General features: G+C 56.6%; 3 protein-coding genes across 7 annotated transcripts; 2 read left to right on the forward strand and 1 right to left on the reverse strand.

The window, feature by feature from the left end:
- The first annotated feature begins 465 nt into the window (after positions 1 to 465).
- Positions 466 to 3,716, forward strand: SAMD1 (sterile alpha motif domain containing 1). The gene is given in 7 exon segments (XM_032465451.1): positions 466 to 1,136; positions 1,139 to 1,335; positions 1,337 to 1,771; positions 2,190 to 2,484; positions 2,575 to 2,671; positions 2,763 to 2,874; positions 2,974 to 3,716. Coding segments are annotated over 7 exon segments (1,620 nt in total). The 5' UTR covers positions 466 to 811; the 3' UTR covers positions 3,133 to 3,716.
- A 906-nt stretch (positions 3,717 to 4,622) lies between these two features.
- On the forward strand, positions 4,623 to 7,692 carry C22H19orf67 (chromosome 22 C19orf67 homolog). Of its 2 annotated transcripts, XM_006178673.3 has the most exons (7): positions 4,623 to 4,781; positions 4,905 to 5,237; positions 5,956 to 6,100; positions 6,214 to 6,314; positions 6,398 to 6,583; positions 6,923 to 7,057; positions 7,518 to 7,692. In XM_006178673.3, the coding sequence occupies exons 2-7, from the start codon at positions 4,906 to 4,908 to the stop codon at positions 7,690 to 7,692; spliced, it is 1,074 nt and encodes a 357-aa protein (XP_006178735.1). In that variant the 5' UTR covers positions 4,623 to 4,781; position 4,905. The 2 variants fall into 2 exon arrangements, with proteins under 2 accessions (XP_006178735.1, XP_032321343.1); XM_032465452.1 differs by having other exon boundaries at positions 4,623 to 5,237.
- A 1,305-nt stretch (positions 7,693 to 8,997) lies between these two features.
- On the reverse strand, positions 8,998 to 13,703 carry MISP3 (MISP family member 3). 4 transcript variants are annotated; one of them, XM_014554133.2, is made up of 3 exons: positions 11,992 to 13,665; positions 11,412 to 11,485; positions 8,998 to 11,156 (listed from the first exon to the last, which is right to left on the reverse strand). In XM_014554133.2, exons 1-3 carry the CDS (start codon positions 12,578 to 12,580, stop codon positions 11,139 to 11,141), a joined length of 681 nt encoding a protein of 226 aa, XP_014409619.2. In that variant the 5' UTR covers positions 12,581 to 13,665; the 3' UTR covers positions 8,998 to 11,138. The 4 variants fall into 4 exon arrangements, with proteins under 4 accessions (XP_014409619.2, XP_032321347.1, XP_032321346.1 ...); XM_032465454.1 differs by lacking the exons at positions 8,998 to 11,156; positions 11,412 to 11,485 and adding an exon at positions 11,490 to 11,625 and having other exon boundaries at positions 11,992 to 12,601; positions 13,333 to 13,703; XM_032465456.1 differs by lacking the exon at positions 8,998 to 11,156 and having other exon boundaries at positions 11,412 to 11,532; positions 11,992 to 13,695.
- Between the last annotated feature and the right edge of the window lie 3,281 nt (positions 13,704 to 16,984).

Raw genomic sequence — 16,984 nt, forward strand, 5'->3', positions numbered from 1 at the left:
CGGGCTGCGAGTTCCCGGTAAGTGCGGTCCCGAGAGCGGAGCGCGCCGGGGAGGCGTGGAGAGGGGGGCTGGGCGCCGGGGACGTCTGGGTCCCGCGCCCAATGGCTGGAGGGCGGCCGAGCACCGCCCGCCCGCCCCGCCTGCCCCCTCTCCCCTCCCCCCGGCGCTCCCCTCCCCCTCCCCCGCCCGCCGCTTTCCCCCGCCCCCGCCCCGGCGCCAACTCCGCGGCGCCTCCTTAAAAAGCGCGCGGGAGTTGTAAGGGGGGGCCGGAGCGAGCCGGAGTGAGCGAGAGCGCAGGGTAAAGGGGGCGGGCGGGGGGCCCGGGCTCCACCTTAAAAGCGGACGCGTGGGGGTGGGAGGGAGGAAGGCGGGCGGCGGGGAGGAGGGAGGGAGGGAAGGAAGGGGGGCCGGAGTGTCCCGGGCGCAGGGCGCGCGTGCGGCGGCGGCGGCGGCGGGGAGGGGCCGGCCGCGCCGCGCTCCCCTCCTCCCTCCTCGCATCCCCGGCCCCGCGCGCGCCCAGCAGAAGCGGGTCTGTGTGTGCGTGCGTGCGAGTGAGTGAGTGTGTGCATATTTTTTCTCTCTTTTCTTTCTCACTGTTTTTTCTCTCTCGCTCTCTCTCTCGTTCTTCTTTTTTTTTTTTTTTTTTTTTGCAAAGAAACAGCAGCGCCGCCGCCGCTCCGCTGAGGCGCTGCGCCCCCCGGGGGGGGGAGGCGGAGGAGGCGGGCAGCGGCGGAGGGAGGGGAGCCGGGGAGGGGGGCGCCGCGCTGGGAGGGAGGCAGCGCGCACGGTGCAGCCGGGCCGGGCGGGAGGCATGGCTGGGCCCCCGGCCCTACCCCCGCCGGAGACGGCGGCGGCCGCCACCACGGCGGCCGCTACCTCGTCGTCCAGCGCTTCCCCGCACTATCAAGAGTGGATCTTGGACACCATCGACTCGCTGCGCTCGCGCAAGGCGCGGCCGGACCTGGAGCGCATCTGCCGGATGGTGCGGCGGCGGCACGGCCCGGAGCCGGAGCGCACGCGCGCCGAGCTCGAGAAACTGATCCAGCAGCGCGCCGTGCTCCGGGTCAGCTACAAGGGGAGCATCTCGTACCGCAACGCGGCGCGCGTCCAGCCGCCCCGGCGCGGAGCCACCCCGCCGGCCCGCCGCGCGCCCCCCGCGGGGGCCCCGCCGCCACCGCCGCCGCGCCGCCGCCCACGCCCGCCCCGCCGCCACCGCCCGCGCCCGTCGCCGCCGCCGCCCGGCCCGGGCGCCCCGCGCGGCCCGCCGCTGCCGCCGCAACAGCGCCCCCCTCGCCCGGCCCCGCGCAGCCGGGCCCCCGCGCGCAGCGGGCCGCCGCCCCTAGCCGCGCCGCCGCCCGCGCCCGCTGCTCCTCCGGCAGTGGCGCCCCCGGCCGGCCCGCGCCGCGCCCCCCCGCCCTCCGTCGCCGCCCGGGAGCCGCCGCTGCCGCCGCCGCCACAGCCGCCGGCGCCGCCACAGCAGCAGCAGCCGCCGCCGCCGCCGCCGCAGCCACAGCAGCCGCCGGAGGGGGGCGCGGCGCGGGCCGGCGGCCCGGCGCGGCCCGTGAGCCTGCGGGAAGTCGTGCGCTACCTCGGGGGCAGCGGCGGGGCCGGCGGCCGTCTGACCCGAGGCCGCGTGCAGGGGCTGCTAGAGGAGGAAGCGGCAGCGCGGGGCCGCCTGGAGCGCACCCGACTCGGTGCGCTTGCACTGCCCCGCGGGGACAGGCCCGGGCGGGCGCCGCCGGCCGCGAGCGCCCGCGCGTCGCGGAGCAAGGTGAGCGCGCCGCGGAGGGGGGCGCCGCGAGGTGGGCAGGTGCGGGCGAAGTTGGTGGCGGGGCGGGAGTCCTGGGAGGAATCTGGCGGCGGGCGGACCGGGTTTTGCGCTGCTTCTCTGCGAGCTCGGAGCGTGGTGACCTTGGCAAGTGACTTAATCTTCCCCAGCCTCAGTTTCCTCGGCTGTAAAGCACGACTTAATAACAGTAGCGACCCTTTGGGGCTGTTCAGTGAGTTTAGTGAGATTTGGCCACTGAGGGCTTTATTAACACAGCCTGGCACCGAGTGAATGTGTAAAAGTTAGTACGTGTTGGTAATAAAGGTGGCGGTTAGGCACACCACTCGGTCCTGGATCCCAGGGATTGGGGCCCAGGGCCAGAACAGCTCCTAACTTTGGGTGCCTCTCTCCCTTACACCAGAGAGGTGGAGAAGAGCGAGTGCTTGAGAAGGAAGAGGAGGAGGAAGATGATGAAGATGAAGACGATGAAGATGAAGTATCTGAGGGCTCCGAGGTGCCCGAGGGTGACCGTCCTGCAGGTGCCCAGCACCACCAGCTTAATGGAGAGCGGGGCCCTCAGAATTCCAAGGAGAGGGTCAAGGAGTGGACGCCTTGTGGCCCCCACCAGGGCCAGGAGGAAGGGCGAGGGCCAGCGCCAGGCAGTGGCTCCCGCCAGGTATTTTCCATGGCTGCCATGAATAAGGAAGGGGGATCAGGTAAGGACCCCTCTGTGTGGGGGAGGGCGCCTGGTGTGAAGGAACCAAGCCCTAAGACAAAACCACAGGCGTATGCGTTTTATTTCCCAGCCTCTGCTGCCACTGGGCCAGACTCCCCATCCCCTGTGCCTTTGCCCCCAGGAAAACCAGCCCTACCTGGGGCAGATGGGACCCCCTTTGGCTGTCCGTAAGTTGGGGTGTTTGAGACATGGGGGCGCTAACGTGTAACAGAACCAGAGGAGCAGCACTGTTCACTGGTTCTTTCTGTTCCGACACAGTTCTGGGCGCAAGGAAAAGCCAGCTGATCCTGTGGAGTGGACGGTGACCGACGTGGTAGAGTACTTCACCGAGGCAGGCTTCCCTGAGCAGGCAACAGCTTTCCAAGAGCAGGTGAGTCCCCAGCCCTCAGCTTAGCCCCTCCGTTCCAGGGCCTCAGCGAGGGTATGCTCTGATCCTGCTTCTCTCTCTCTCTCTTTCTGTCCCACCTAGGAAATTGATGGCAAGTCTTTGCTGCTCATGCAGCGCACAGATGTGCTGACCGGCCTGTCCATCCGCCTTGGCCCAGCGCTGAAAATCTACGAGCACCACATCAAGGTGCTGCAGCAAGGCCACTTTGAGGATGATGACCCTGATGGCTTTCTAGGCTGAGCCCCCAGCCTCACCCCTGCCCCGACCCATTCCAGTCCCTATCTCACCCAAGATCCCCAGAATCCAGGAGCTGGACAGGGACACCCTCAGCCTTCCTAACAGATTCCAATGAGGGGGCATTCCTCCCTACTCATCTCTTCCCTGTGTCTCCCCTACACACACACCTCTGGCCTCCAGCACATCCTGTACTCCATGACAGAGGAGTGTGGGGTGGGACAAGGCCTGCTCATTTCACCCCAGGCGGCCAACCCTCTCCCCAATCTAGGACATTTTTTGGGAAAAAAAAGATTGGGGGTCTTCCCACCTCCCCTGATCCTCTTCAGTTCAGCCAGATGTTTCCTATATAAATGTTTTGTTCTGCCTGTTCATTTTGGTGGGTGGCCTTTCCTCTCTCCCCCACCACCCAGGCCCCTCCCCAGTCTGTCCCTGGCCTCCAGCCCCTGGGAGCAGTTGGGATGGGGTCCCTGGGTCTTCCCTACCCCTACTCTTTCTTTCTGTTTGTTTTCGCTCCAGCTGGCTGTATTGCTTTTTAATATTGCACCGAAGGTTTTTTAAATAAAATTTTAAAAAAAGAGAAGGAAAAATGCTACAGAGTCATTTTATGAATGCAGTCCGGGAAAGGTGATGAACAGCCACACCAGTCTCCTGGGAGTCTAGGCTTAGGACAGAATTGTTTGAGGCAGGGAGACAGTGAATGAGGGCTGTGTCAAAGCCAGCTGTGAGTGTAACTGTAACTAATCCAGGAGGACATCTCCCCATTCCCAGGACAGTGCCTGGGCACACACAGTAGGTGCTCAAATATTTGCTAAGTGACTAGCAGTTAACTAGGCTTTACAAGCATTCTCTGGGTTCTCACCATAGCCCCATGAGGCATAGCTCATTAAAAACCCACTTTACAGACGTGGCAACTGGCTCAGCACAGTAAAGATGCTTGCTCAGGGTCACACAGGGTGGAATCTGACACCTGTCTGAGTTCTTTACCCAGAGTCTTTAATTAATGTATTTCGCTTCATAACTATATATCTGACAACCATTGCCTGCTGTAAAGAACCCAGCCTACAACTATTGGGGGCAGGGATCTGTTCTGGGTCCATAGAAGGGTCTCCAGGCCTCACGGTCCTTTCCATAAAAGGAACAGAAGGGATTGTGGCATCAGATGAGATAAGGGGTGGGAAAATCTTTCCACGTGAAGATTTGTAGTATTGTTAGTAGTAGTAGTAGCTACTACATCACATGCTAAGTTCTAATGCAATTTCTCAACTCCAATAGAGTTCTATTTTTTAAAATACAGATTCCGGGGCTTGGGAGTCAAGAGGCTCAGCGAGTGGGGCGGGGCCGTCCTCGCTTTCTATACGTGCGCCCCCCGGGGTTTGGACGCCCGGTAAAGAGACCTCCTCCTCCCTAGGAAACCAACCTCGGAGAGTTAAAGGCACTGGCCCCTGGGCCGCACCCCCAGAACACGCCGCCAGCGGCGTCCCAGATCGCTTCCCTTGCACGCGTACCCCACTGCCAGGTTCCGGGAGCGCGCTTGTGCGCGGGGTCCTGCGGGCGCGCAGCTCGGGCCGGAGCGGCTGCGCCCCTCCTGCGTGTTGAAATTCAAATGAGGCGAACTCCCTCCACGCGGCGCGGGCAGAGAGGTCGAGACCAGGGTGAGTTGAAGAGGGACGCGCTCCCAAGCCAGGCAAGTCCGAGGTACCCTGGGCGGGGTCGAACCCGCGGCCAATGTGAGACGCGGAGGCTTAAAGAGCTCCGGTCCCCGCCTCCTGCCGCAGGATGGCTACCGAGCAGTGGTTCGTGGGGCCGCTCCCCGCCGGCTCTGGGGAAACGCCGCTCCTGGACGACTCGCAACCTGGGGCACAGCCTTGCGGAGACCCCTTGCGGTCGCCCCCCTCTGGCCAACCTGGGGACCCACCCGAGGCGGAGCCCGAGGACGTCGAGGGGCAGCTGCCCGAGGCCTCCACCTCTTCGCCTTCCCTTGAGCCTCTGGCCCCAGGCCCCGGGCCCGCCCCTCGCCTATCCTTGGACACCATGTTCAGCCCCATCACCGAACAGCTCCGCTACCTGCTCAAGAAGGCAGATGATTTCCAGAGCTACTTGCTCTACAGGTGATGCTGGACAGGGTCCTAGGTTCTACCCATGGATAAGGAGACAGAGGAGGGGGTTACAAGATAGGCGATATACACTAGGTTTGCAAACTCAAGAACATTAAGACAAAACAAAATAAAAACATTACGAACCGGAAGCTAGCTGATTAGGAACCCAATTTCAAAGAGTTATGAGGACTGTAGAAATTCGGGGTTAGAAAAAAAAGAAATTTGGGGTTAGGGAGTGTCTGCTATTATATGGACCCTGGGGATTGCCGAATCACTAGACTAGAACTTTTCTCCCACTTTCTAACCCTTGGCTTAGGTTTTGAACCTTGGGCAGGCTACATAAAACCTATCTGAGCCATATTTGGCCTGCTAACTACCAGTTTGAGACCCCCAAAGGATAATATGATTTACAGACCATGGTAAAGCGGACTGTGATTCTCACATTTCAATGTTCATTGGAATCACCTGGGAGGCTGCTTAAACCTTAGATTTCTGGGCTTCACCAACTGAATCAAAGTCAGTCGCGGGACTCAGGTGCCTGCATTTTAACAAGTCTTTCAAATGTTTTTGATGCTGGTGGTCCTGGAAGATGCTCTGAGAAAGGTCTGACACTGAGGGATTTCACAATGGGGGTCAGGGCCAGGGATACAGTGGGGGATGAGTAGAAAAGGAGAAATTGGTGGGGGGGGCGGGTGAGGGACCTCAGGCAAAGGCCCCCTTCTCCCTTCAGCAGGGACCGAGTGCAGAAGGAACAGCTCGCCAAAGCCATGCCCACCTTCTTGCAGATGTGTGAGCCCTACTTCCTGTACCTGGAGGCAGCTGCTCGGAGTGTTCCCCCCATCTATGGAGCTCTACAGGAGCTGATCCGAAAGGCGGTGTGTGGAACAGGTTTCCTACACCCCGTACCCCTTCATCCCTCAGGCCTGCATAATGGGGAGGATGCTCCTGGCAGGCCAGCTAATCTCATTGTGCCCCATCTTCCATGCAGCTGTTGGAGATTTCCCAACAGCTGACCCTGCGCCTGGAACAGCTGGTCCTCATGTATGCCTCATTTGGGTTTGTGGACCTGGAGGAGACTGACCCCCTAAGGTAAAATGGTAGGAGACTGGGATTGGGGTTGGGGGTGGAGTCCGGGGCACAGCCTCATTCTCCACACTCCCATCTCCTGCCAGCATCTCCTGTTTCTTCTGTGGGAGGTTCTCCATCAGTCCTTCCCACGAGGTGTCCATCTTCAGATACTGTGCCCCTGCTGCCTACACCGCCGGCCGTTTCCCCCGATACCTATATAAGAAGATGCGCTGGAACCTGGAAACCATCCCAGAGCCCAGCAGCCGGGAACAAGATTCCCATGTGGATTAGTGAGTCCCCTTACCAGAATCAGAGTCCTCCCCCTGTCTATGCAGAATGCCAGTATGGCCCTCTGAACCATCACCACAAAAGTGTAGAAAGCCAAGCAGGAAATCAAGGACCTTTGAAAGGTCATTTTCATCTTAAAAAAAATATGCCCCCATCAAAATAAAAGTCTTCATCTTAAAAGGAGGCTGGCAGAGAGAAAAGCCCTCAGTATTAAGTCATATTCCTACCTGAGAACCTGAAGGCAACCTCTGATAAGTTTCCACCTTACCTCCAGAATTAAAGCCCTCACAGCAGAAACTAAGAAACTGTTCACTTTTAATTGCTGCCCCTTTCCTTTCCAGCTACTTCCTGTGCTATCGAGATACATGGGAAGACACAGGCAAGAGTCCAGCCAATTCATGCCCCCAGATTCAGAAGCTGTGGTCCATCGGCCGATGGGTACCCCTAGGACCAGCTGAGGATGACCTTTATTCATGGTACGAGCTAGGGCAATGGCAAAGTGGGTGTGAGGTCTGGAGGGAGGGACAGAACACAACCAAAGACTATCTATCTTCCCCAACACTGTTTCCCTTGGTAATAATGATAGCATTTTATTGGGCCATGAAAAGTGCTTTTATGCAAACTCGTGTAACAACCCACTGAGGTCTATACTACTAGCCCCATTTTACAAAGAACAGGTGCTCAGAGAAGTTAAGTTACCTGCTCAAGGACACACAGCTAGCTGAGTAATTGGCCAGATCAGGGCTAGAGTTGCTCAGCCTCCCAGAGCCATTACCCTCTAGGTTTCTCATCAACAAGGAAACCACTTTCCCCCAGGGTTTTTCCCACCCCCAACTGAAACAAAGGCTCTTTCAGCCACAGCCTCTCGCTCAAGGGGAGGGGCTCCCGAGTAGCAGGGGGCCCTCACGTCCAGGCCTCTCTGTCCCCGGTCCCCAGGATTTTGTGCCCGCAGCCTCCTGGGGACTACCAGCAGCTGCTGACCATCGGCTTCGAGGAGCCGTCGCACATGCTGGCCACCGACCTGCTGGTGCAGATCCTCATGGGCCAAGCAGGAACGGCTCGGCCCGCAAGCGCGGCGGGGCCAGCGGCGTGGGCAGCGCAGGGGTCTTGAACCTGGAGAGGGGGTCCTGGGAGCTGGAGCTTGACAGTTCCAAAGTCCAGGAGAGGGGGTAGGGGAGGGGCTCACTCGTTCTCCTAGTGCAGCTTCGCTTCGCCTTCCAAGGGGCCAGGCCGAACTGACCCGTCCGTACCGGGTCCGGCCCGGCCGCTGCCCTGCGTGTGGACACACCAGTTTCGTGTTAAATAAAAGAAAGAGGTCACAGGCTCAGCGTCCGCTCGGAGCGCCGCGCCCCTCCCCTTGGGGCGAGGAGGCCACGCCCGCTCGCATGACCTTCTGGGAAGTGTAGTCTGGAAACAAAATCATAGTCCACCGACTGGCGGACGGGAGCTCAGAGCATGCGCGGAGGGTGCATGAAGCTAAAAGGGAAGTAGAGGCTCCTGTCAACAACCGGAACCCAGAAAACCGCAAGTTTCGGGTAGCGGGGAAATTCAACACCCACTGTGGGAAGGGACACAGAACCACGCCCACTCTCATGTTTTGACCCGGAAATTATTTCCCTGTACCAAAAAACTACATTTCCCGACGTGCCCCAGGAAAGGGCCAGCAATCAGTTTCCTAAGAGCTGCGGTTAGATCTTTCTCTTCCAGCTTTGGGGTCATGGGCTGGTGTACCCCCTGGGGTGTCCAGGGCTTCGGCAGGGTGGGAGAGCCGTAAGGCACTTCAAGTTGGGGTCGCTAAGGAGAGGAGACTTGTACTGAGAGGTGAAATTCACCTGTCTAGACCTACTGTGACCAAGTGGCAGAGCCTGGACCTGAACTGGGTTCTTCTGATAGGAACTGGTCACTTGCGAGGGGAGGGGTGTCCTTGTTGGTTTGGCTGTCACTCAGCTGCGAGTTACCCCTCTTTAAACTGAGGGACACCTTTGATTCCCGCTAGCATTTTCAGAGTCGGAGTGACTTGGAGCCTGCTTTCATGACTTTGAGCACAGCACTCGCTTCCTAACAGTCCCTGGCACATAGTATTATCGTAAGTATTATTATCCCAGATTATAAATGACAAAAATGGAAGTGAGACGTGAACTGAATCAGGGTTGGACCAAAACCCTTGTTCTTTTGGGTTGAGGGGGGCCTTCTGGTGACAATTTCTGGCTGCATCAAGGATTTTTTAGTCAACAACCCAAGTCTGAATGAGTCCAAAGGGATTCTGAATTTCCCTAATACTAATTTGAGGGCCCTGTGAGTTCACCACCACCGTTTAGCCCAGTCCAATAGAAATTTAAAGTGAGCCACAAATGTGAGTCACATTTGTAATTTCAAATTTTCTAGTAGTGACATTTAAAAAATAAAGAGGTCAGACTAATTTTAGTGAGATTTTTATTTAACCCAATATATCATTTCAACATATAATCATTGTAAGAAGTTGAGATACCCCTCTTTTTTCGTACTTAGTTTTAAAAAATCTTTTGTGTATTTTACACTTAGAGCACATCTTAGTACGAACGTACTAGCCAGATGCAGCTTTAATCTGTCTCCCTTAAGATAAATCCACAGGCCACTTAAAACTAGATTTCATGTGGGTGGTAGGAATACTGGGAGAGGAAGGAAACAGGCTTGATTTCCTGGGTCCTGTTGCTTGGGAACTGTCTACACCCATGATTCCCTAACTTTGGCGTACCTCAGAATCACATGGAGGGTTTGATCATTAAGTCTGGGATGGGGCCCAACAATGGATGTTTCTAACACGTTCCCAAGTGATACTGATGTTGCTGGTCCAGACACCACACTTTGAGAAATGCTAACCTACATCAACATCATGGCTCTCAAACTTGGCTCCATGGCAGAAGCACCTGCCGAGCTCTCTTAATGTCAAGGCCTCTTAATAGATGTGATCTACTTGGCATAAGGGTAACTTGGGTAATTTTATCCTTCAAGAAAGTTAGAGAACCCAGGTCTAAACTTAAGTGGTTTTGTCAACTCTACATGCTCAGTTCTTAACTCCCCTGTCGGGAATTAAGAACAGGTCCTTGAGTGTTTCCATTTTCCACCTTGGCAGTGCTCGCTCTTTCCTGCCTTTCTTTCCATGCCTCCTAGAGTCACAGTCAAGCATGTGGTCAGTATGCTGATGATGGGGTCAGGGTGGGTCTTTGCACTGAGCTCTTGAGGTGCAGTGCTGTGTGAGCAAGACCCAGGACATACAGAGTTGGATAAATCCAGGAGTTTAAACAATGATTCTAAAACCTTCTTGGCTCTTCGATTTTGTCTGAATCTCAGTGCACCTCTAAGAAGCTGGTATACTAAAACCACAGAATATACTGCACAGATACAATTTTACAGCTTAGTACGTTCACAGACCCTCTTGAACCTCTCCAGGGAGGCCTTGAACCCCTTGTCTTGGGACAGAGAGGAATTAAGGAGGGCTTGCCAATTGACAACCACAAGCCCTATTGCAAACAGATGTTGCTTGCTGTCCCCTCCTGCCCCTAACCAATTAAAAAAGTTTCCTAAATAGTAAAAATTATTTAAAGTTCAGTAGATTTCTCTTTTTAAGGGTTAGTTTTCAATTGCTTTTGGAAAAAAGCAGGTTGACACCACTGAGCTCAATCAGCATTGGTGATGCAAACACCTACCTGTCCGTTGAAGTGAGGCATTTATTTCACAACACATCCCATCTCTCTTAATATCTGTCTGAAGTCTGTAGCATGTGAGGTTTGCAATTGCTAGGCAGATTATAAATGGCCTTGTATGCCCTGCTAAGGAGCTTGAACCACCACCACCACTCCCTATGATTTTTTTTTTTTTTTGATAGCTATTGTTTACGTCGCCAGGGCGGGAACAACCTCTTATCACCTCTGTCTAGCCAGCACACTGAGCGGGGCACGCCGCTGGCACCAATAATGTAAATGAAATCTGTAAAGGGAGGGCAAGAGCTCTGTTTTTCCGAAGGCCACAGTTCGTACCCGCGCCGCCAGGGGGCACTAAGACCTCAGCCGGGCCGGGGGAGACCTGCGGCTCCGGAACAGGGCGGTAAGGGGCCGTTCCACATTCCCGCCAGCGCCTTCAGCCTTTTCTCAGGTCTTCCTCCGCCTGCCGCGCTCCCGCCCCACCCCAGAAGAGGACCTAGAAGAAAACAGCCTGCACTGCCCAGAAAGAAGGGGCTTTATTGGGGAGTGGGGGCAGCCGAGGAGGTGACCCCGGTCCTCTAACAGTCAAAGGCCGTAAGGAGAAGCTAGTTCTGTTTGCAGTTAGGCAGAGAAGGGCTGGACTGTTTTACTGGCGGAGCTGTGGTGGTGGTGTTTCCCAATAGGGACTAACATTTTTATAGAAGATACCAGTCAATTTCACAAAAAATCAGGTTCAAGGATGGGCTGATCGATTTCATCCTCCCCGGTGCAGACCTCTAGCCCCTTCCGCCCCTCCGGAGGGCACTCCTGGTCGTCCCTGCCTGAGTCCTCTGACGGGCATGTTACTTTCGTCCGTGGATCCCAGTTGGCTCGAACCTCAAGGCTTCCGCTCTTCCTGGGGAGAGGGGCCAGATCGAACGCCTGCCTCATGGGCCTCCGCACCACAGGTGGGGACATCCAGGCGCAGGGTGGAGCGGTTTGGGCCCCAGGACCACCGCCGCCTCGTCAGTCCCCCGACCACGCCCGGGACTTTGTGTCCTAGAGCAGAGTGACTTCCCAGGGGGACCCTTTCCCCAGCCCAGCCTTCTCCCGCGCAGAGAGGTGGGGGCAGCGACAAGCGCCTGAGGCACGAGGAGAAAAGGGATCCCACCTGATCCAGGCCGTTCTCCGAAGCCTTCCTGCGGGGAGGCCAGGTCACTGCCAGCTTTCCGTCGCCCCTGCTCGCTGCGGGGGAAGGGGCGCTCAGCCGGGATTGCCCCTCCTTTCACCAGCTGGAGGCAGCCAGGACGAAGGAGACTGGCCGCACCCCTTAAACACACACAGGCGTTCGCCCCCTTCCCCTCCTCCCCATGGAGGCCTCCATCCTGAGGGAGGAGGGAGACGAACAAACCCAGAGTAGGGAGGAAGGAACCCGAAAATTCAGAGGGAGAATCCAGGTGTGCCAGAACCCAGGGAGGGTTCCCTGGAACCCAACAAAGACATCTGGAATCCTCCTCCCTTCCCTCACCACGAGACTAGGTGGGGTGGATCTGGGAGTCCAAGGTGGGGGGTGTGGAGCATAGGGGTGGGCAGACCAGAAGGGGTAGGCAGAGAGGAGAGTTGGGGGGAGTCTCAGGAGTCCGGGAGCCAGGAATGGGGACCCTGAGGATCAGAAGGCCACTGGAGTTGGGTAGTCGGTGAGGGCAGCTGGAGCCTTAGGAGTCCCCAGCGTCCGGGCATCGGTGACTTACCGGTGAGGCTGGGAGCCGGCTCCTTGAACTCGGCGGTTCCGTAGACGCTGAGCCGCTGGCGCTGCAGCTCCCGCTCGCGCTCATTCACCTCGCGCACCTCCTGCTCCAACAGCGATGGTGCGATGGGCGGCGGGGAGTGGGCCGGCACCGGGCACCGGCCCTGCACGGCTGAGCGCGGGCGGCCTCCGGACTCAGGCAGTCGCTGCGGGCCCGCGCTGCCCTTCGCCTCTGGCGATGAGCCACACCCGCCAGCAGCTTCGAAGAAGCGCTTGAGCTCGCCGAGGGGCTGCGGCGGCGGCGGCGGCGGCGGCGGCGGCGGCCCGGCGCGCTGCTCCGGGACCGCGGGGCGCGCCAGCGCCGCCTGCCGATTGGCCTCCCGCTCGATGTCTCGCTGCATCTGCGCGCCCGCCCGAGCGCGCTCCAAGGCGCGCGGGAGCGCGGGGCCAGGGCCCGGCAGGCTGAGCACCGGCCGCAGGCGCAGTTCGACGAATTCGCGGCCCGCTCGACCTGGGCTCAGGCCTCGGCTCCGGCGCAGGCTCTCCTCGCGTTCGCAGCTGCGGCGGATTTCGCGCTCGATGGGCGTCTCCATGAGCTGTTCCTCCGGGGACTGCTGTGGGGTGTCGGAGCGCAGTAGAAAATGCAGCTGGGGTGCTTCCGAGTCTGACTCTGAGGAGGTCTCGGGACCCTGAGGGGGACACTGCTCCAGAACCCTCCTGCCTTGCGCTTCAGACGGCTCAGGGTCTTCGCTGCCTGGCCCAGGACTCTAAAAGGCCCCAGCTGCTGACCGCCCAAGGCGCTCTGAGTCCTGCCCGGCTGACGACCGGAGGACTTGGCTCTCTCGCTCGGGAATCTCTGCGCCCTGTTCTAGGGAGGGCGCAGGGACCTCGGTGTCCTGCTCAGCTGCAGGCCCGGGGATTTCGCTGTTTGACCCAGGGGGCTCAGGGCCCCGCACTTCAGACGACCCCAGGGCTCCGCTCTCCGGCCCGGGGGCCTCGGTGTTCAGGATAAGAAGCAGCTCGGAAGCCTTAGCTCCTAGCGCTGGAGTTTTGATGCCCAGACCTGGGTCACAGTGCCCTGCGCGGCACCTGTGCCCGCAGTCGCCGCCCGCGGGTTCCAAGGCGTCGCCGGCACCGGCCGCTTCTCTGACCCGCCCCTGGCCTGCAAGAACGGCCCCCGGGGGCAGGACCGAGCACCGCCTCCTGCACCTGCCGAGAGGACTCTGGGCCCCGCCCTGGCCCCGCCCTCGAAGCGGGGGCGCCTCGGCTCCGCACCAGAATTCGTCCACTGGCGCGCCTCATGTCAATCAGCTTAGGGCATTGGACTTCTTGCAAGAGGGCTTACCTAGACATAACCTGCTACCTGCGTGCCGTGTTCACTCAGTGGGCGCCACCTCCTCGGCATTGGAGGCTTGGCCCCAGCTGCACGCCTGACTAGGCCTCTGAATCACTGTCCTCTGGTTGAGTGTCCCCCGAAGCCATCTTTCCGGGGCCTTGCCAGTCCCGCCCAGTCTGTGTCAGCCGGTGGGCAGCGACGCCCATAGCCTCTGGGCTGTCCTTCCACTTTCCACCCCTGCGGCGCTCAGCTCGGGCTGAAGGGGGCGCCAGGAACCGTCTCACCGCACTCTCCAGTCTCCTTCCCAGTGCCTGGGCTCAGCATGGTTCCGGGCGGTGCCAAGCCCAGAGGGAGCCTCCCCTCACCCCTCCCGGAAAAGTCCGCGAGGCGTCCGCCGCCAAGTGCATTACTGGGGCCGAGGGAGGAGGGACTCACGCACAGCGCGTCCAGGGCTTAGCGGAGCGGCTGAGGTTTGAAAGGCGGTCACCTTGGGCCCAGGAGACTGGGAAGGCCCAGAGAGGTATCCAGACTTGCGGGAGGAAGTAGCTCCCTGCTGGGGCTAGATTGTGGTGTTCAAGGCCAGGATCGATGCCCTCAGCCGGCGACCCACCTCCAGGGACATAGTTCTCTCTTCCCCTGGGCTGTCTCCAAACCCCTTCCCCCGCCCCCACCATTCTAGGGTAACCAGGAAACAATATATAATTACCTAGAGAAAGCAGGGGGCTACACAGCCTCAGGAACCCCCAGTAATCCAATTATCTTCCCCCAACTCTCTTCCTACCTCTGTTACTCCCTTCTGTCCACCCTCTCATTCTACTCTCTCCTGGATCCCAATCTTAAACTGCTATCCTCCTCCCTTTGACCATCTGACCTCCTTCCTCCCTCTACCCTTGACCTAATTGGAATTAGGCCCCCCCGGTTTCTATCCCACTTATAACCTGAGCAAGGTGCCAGCCTTCTCCAAGGCTCAGTTTCCTTGTCTGTAAAATGGGGATAATGGCGCCTACTGCCTTCAGAGAGGATGAGGGTTCAAACTATACTTCTGGAATGAGTTCTCTCTATAGTGGACTCTCCCCTTTATCACCGTCTGTCCCTCCTCTCGCCATGCTTACTGGGCTCTTGGTTCCACCATGCCACTGAACCTTCTCTGTCCAGGGACACCCATGACCTTCATTTGCCAGACCCTGTCCCTGGCTCCTCCATGATTTCTTCTCCATTAGCTCCTTGGTCTTCAAGGACATTACCCTCTCCTGATTTTCCTCCTACCTCTTGGGCACCCCTTCTCGGACTTCGGTTTCACCTGCATCAATGAGCTTCCTTCCCCTCTGGCTTCCACTGAAGTTGGCTGATGTGAGAGAGGAGAGTGAGGTCAGGATGTTTATCCCATGCCCCCCTCCCTCCAAGCCTTGTCCAGGGCTTGGGGAGGGGGGGATGGTAACAGCTCCCTGCTGTTGCCAACTCAGGCTGTGTACTATGCCTTGTTTCCCTACTATGCCTTTGTAAAACTTCTGTTGAGTTCTCATCTATTACTCAGTTTAAGTATAAGATCTCTTTACTGCTAATACTCAGATGTTGACAAGTTCCAGTCTCATGTTTTAAACACCATCTGCATGCTGATGTCTCCCAAGTTTATAACTCTCGCTCTTTCTCCCCTGGGTTTTGGACTCATATCCAACCGTCCCCAGTTTAATAGATATGTCAAACTGAACGCTATTGAATTAGCCTCAATTACTCTCTTTCCTTCAGCTATCCCTCTCCAATCCATTCATATATTGGATTGCTGTTTGCTCTCCCTCCAAAACATACTCTGAATTCATCCACTTCTCTCCACCCTTGTCCTAGCCATTCACTGTCCTCCAATGACTCCCCATCTAACTCAGAAGAAAACTCCGAATTTCCCACTGTGGCTCAGAAAGCCCTTTCCACTTATCAGATGTCATCTTCTGATACACTCCATCCGAGCCTTCATGCTTTCCTCAAACCCCCCACCCACCCACCCACCCAACTGCATTGTCACTGCAGGGTCTTTGCACTTGCCTTTCCCTCTGCTTGGAATAACTCATCACATGGTTGGCTTCTGCTATTCAGATCTTAGCTCAAATATCAGTTCTTTGGAGAAGTGGTCTCTGATCACCAGCTTACATCACACACAGCTCTGCCCCATAACCCTATCCCTGTTATTTTCTGTAACTCACCCAATACTGCAGTTATCATCAATCACCTTTATTTCTTTGTTTACTTGTATATTATGTGTCTCCCTCCCCAACCAGAAAGTGAGCTGCATTACAACATTTTCTGTTTGTCATGCTCACCCAACTCCCCCATGCCTAGAACCGTACCTGACACAGAACAGTTGTTTAAGGATGTTCTCAATGCTGGGAACAAAGAAAGAAGCCAGACTTGGAAGTTGCAGTTGAGGTTGGGAGACAGACTCAATTATAAACTGAACAATCTTGCCTCAATGTGGAACCCAGGACAAGAGTACAAAGGGAAGCCTATCTTCTACACATCTAAAATTTACAGTTATAAAATCAAACTGCAAGCCAGTATTTAGAATATTCTCTCCTCCAAAAGGTGGAAACAATCCAAATTTCCATCAACAGATGAATGGATAAACAAAATGTGATATATCCATATAATGGAATATTATTCAGCCATTAAAAACGAATGAAGCACTGATTCATGCTACACTATGGATGAAACTTGAAACCATGATGCTCAGTGAAAGAAACTGGGCATAAAACATATTGTGCATTCCATTGACAAGCAATGTCCAAAATAGGTAAATCTTTTCTGTGTGTGTGTGTGCTGACTAGACATCTTTAATACAATTGAGCTCATACTATAATCAGAATAGGTAAATCTATAGAGACAGATGCAGATTGGTGGTTGCCAAGGGCTGCAGGGGGTGGGAGGATGAGTAGTGACTGCCTAATGAGTACAGGATTTCCTTTGGGAATGATGAAAAGTTTTGGAAATTTCTGGTGAAAGTTGCACAAACATTGTGAATGTATTAAATGCCACTGATGGTAAGTTTTGTTATGTGTATTTTACCACAATTTAAAAACTAATTTAAAAAAATATATTCTCTTTTCCTATCATGGCAAATATAAATATAAAAATTTTAGAATGACCTAGAAGGCCAGATTCAATGGAAAACATTTTGAATCCCTAGGGGTTTTGTGCTAGAATGTGGAGCACAGGGAAACCCCCACCCTCAATCTGGCCCCTTTTGCTTCCCACCCCCCAACTCTGCACAGCGAGGAGCCCTGTGCACACACCTAGGGAGCCCACCCCCCTGCATGCCCAAGCTCTTTCCTCACCCCTCTGCCAACAGCTGCCCTTGGCCACTTCTTGGCCACCCTGAGTCGGATCTAGAAGAGGGAGGGAGGATTTAGCTGGGTACATTCCTTTTGCCCCATGGGGAGCGTGCCCTCTAAAGCAAGGGGCCCAAGTACAAGGGCCTTCTCATTGAGGTTCATGTCAGAATTGCACAGTGTGACCAGGGCTGTGATGAGGGAAGCGCTGGGGGCTGCAGGAGACCAGCCTGGAGAGTAGGAGACAATTTTCCCAAAGGGGTGGTTGAAGGAAACTCATAATCAGCTGAGGAAAGGGGTGCTGGCCCTTTAAGAATGAGATAGAGGGTAGAACAGGGACCCTC

The sequence above is a fragment of the Camelus ferus genome, chromosome 22, assembly GCF_009834535.1.
Source record: "Camelus ferus isolate YT-003-E chromosome 22, BCGSAC_Cfer_1.0, whole genome shotgun sequence".
Lineage (NCBI taxonomy): Eukaryota > Metazoa > Chordata > Mammalia > Artiodactyla > Camelidae > Camelus > Camelus ferus.

Bases quoted from the DNA above. Each gene is read 5' to 3' on its own strand.
- C22H19orf67 (XM_032465452.1), top strand. From the start codon at position 4,906: ATGGCTACCGAGCAGTGGTTCGTGGGGCCGCTCCCCGCCGGCTCTGGG. The intron at 6,315-6,397 runs GTAAAATGGTAG...ATCTCCTGCCAG, and splicing joins GAGGAGACTGACCCCCTAAG to CATCTCCTGTTTCTTCTGTG. The intron at 6,584-6,922 runs GTGAGTCCCCTT...TTTCCTTTCCAG, and splicing joins CAAGATTCCCATGTGGATTA to CTACTTCCTGTGCTATCGAG.
- MISP3 (XM_032465454.1), bottom strand. From the start codon at position 12,580: ATGGAGACGCCCATCGAGCGCGAAATCCGCCGCAGCTGCGAACGCGAG. The intron at 11,626-11,991 runs GTAAGTCACCGA...CTCCTCCCTCAG, and splicing joins GCCGGCTCCCAGCCTCACCG to GATGGAGGCCTCCATGGGGA.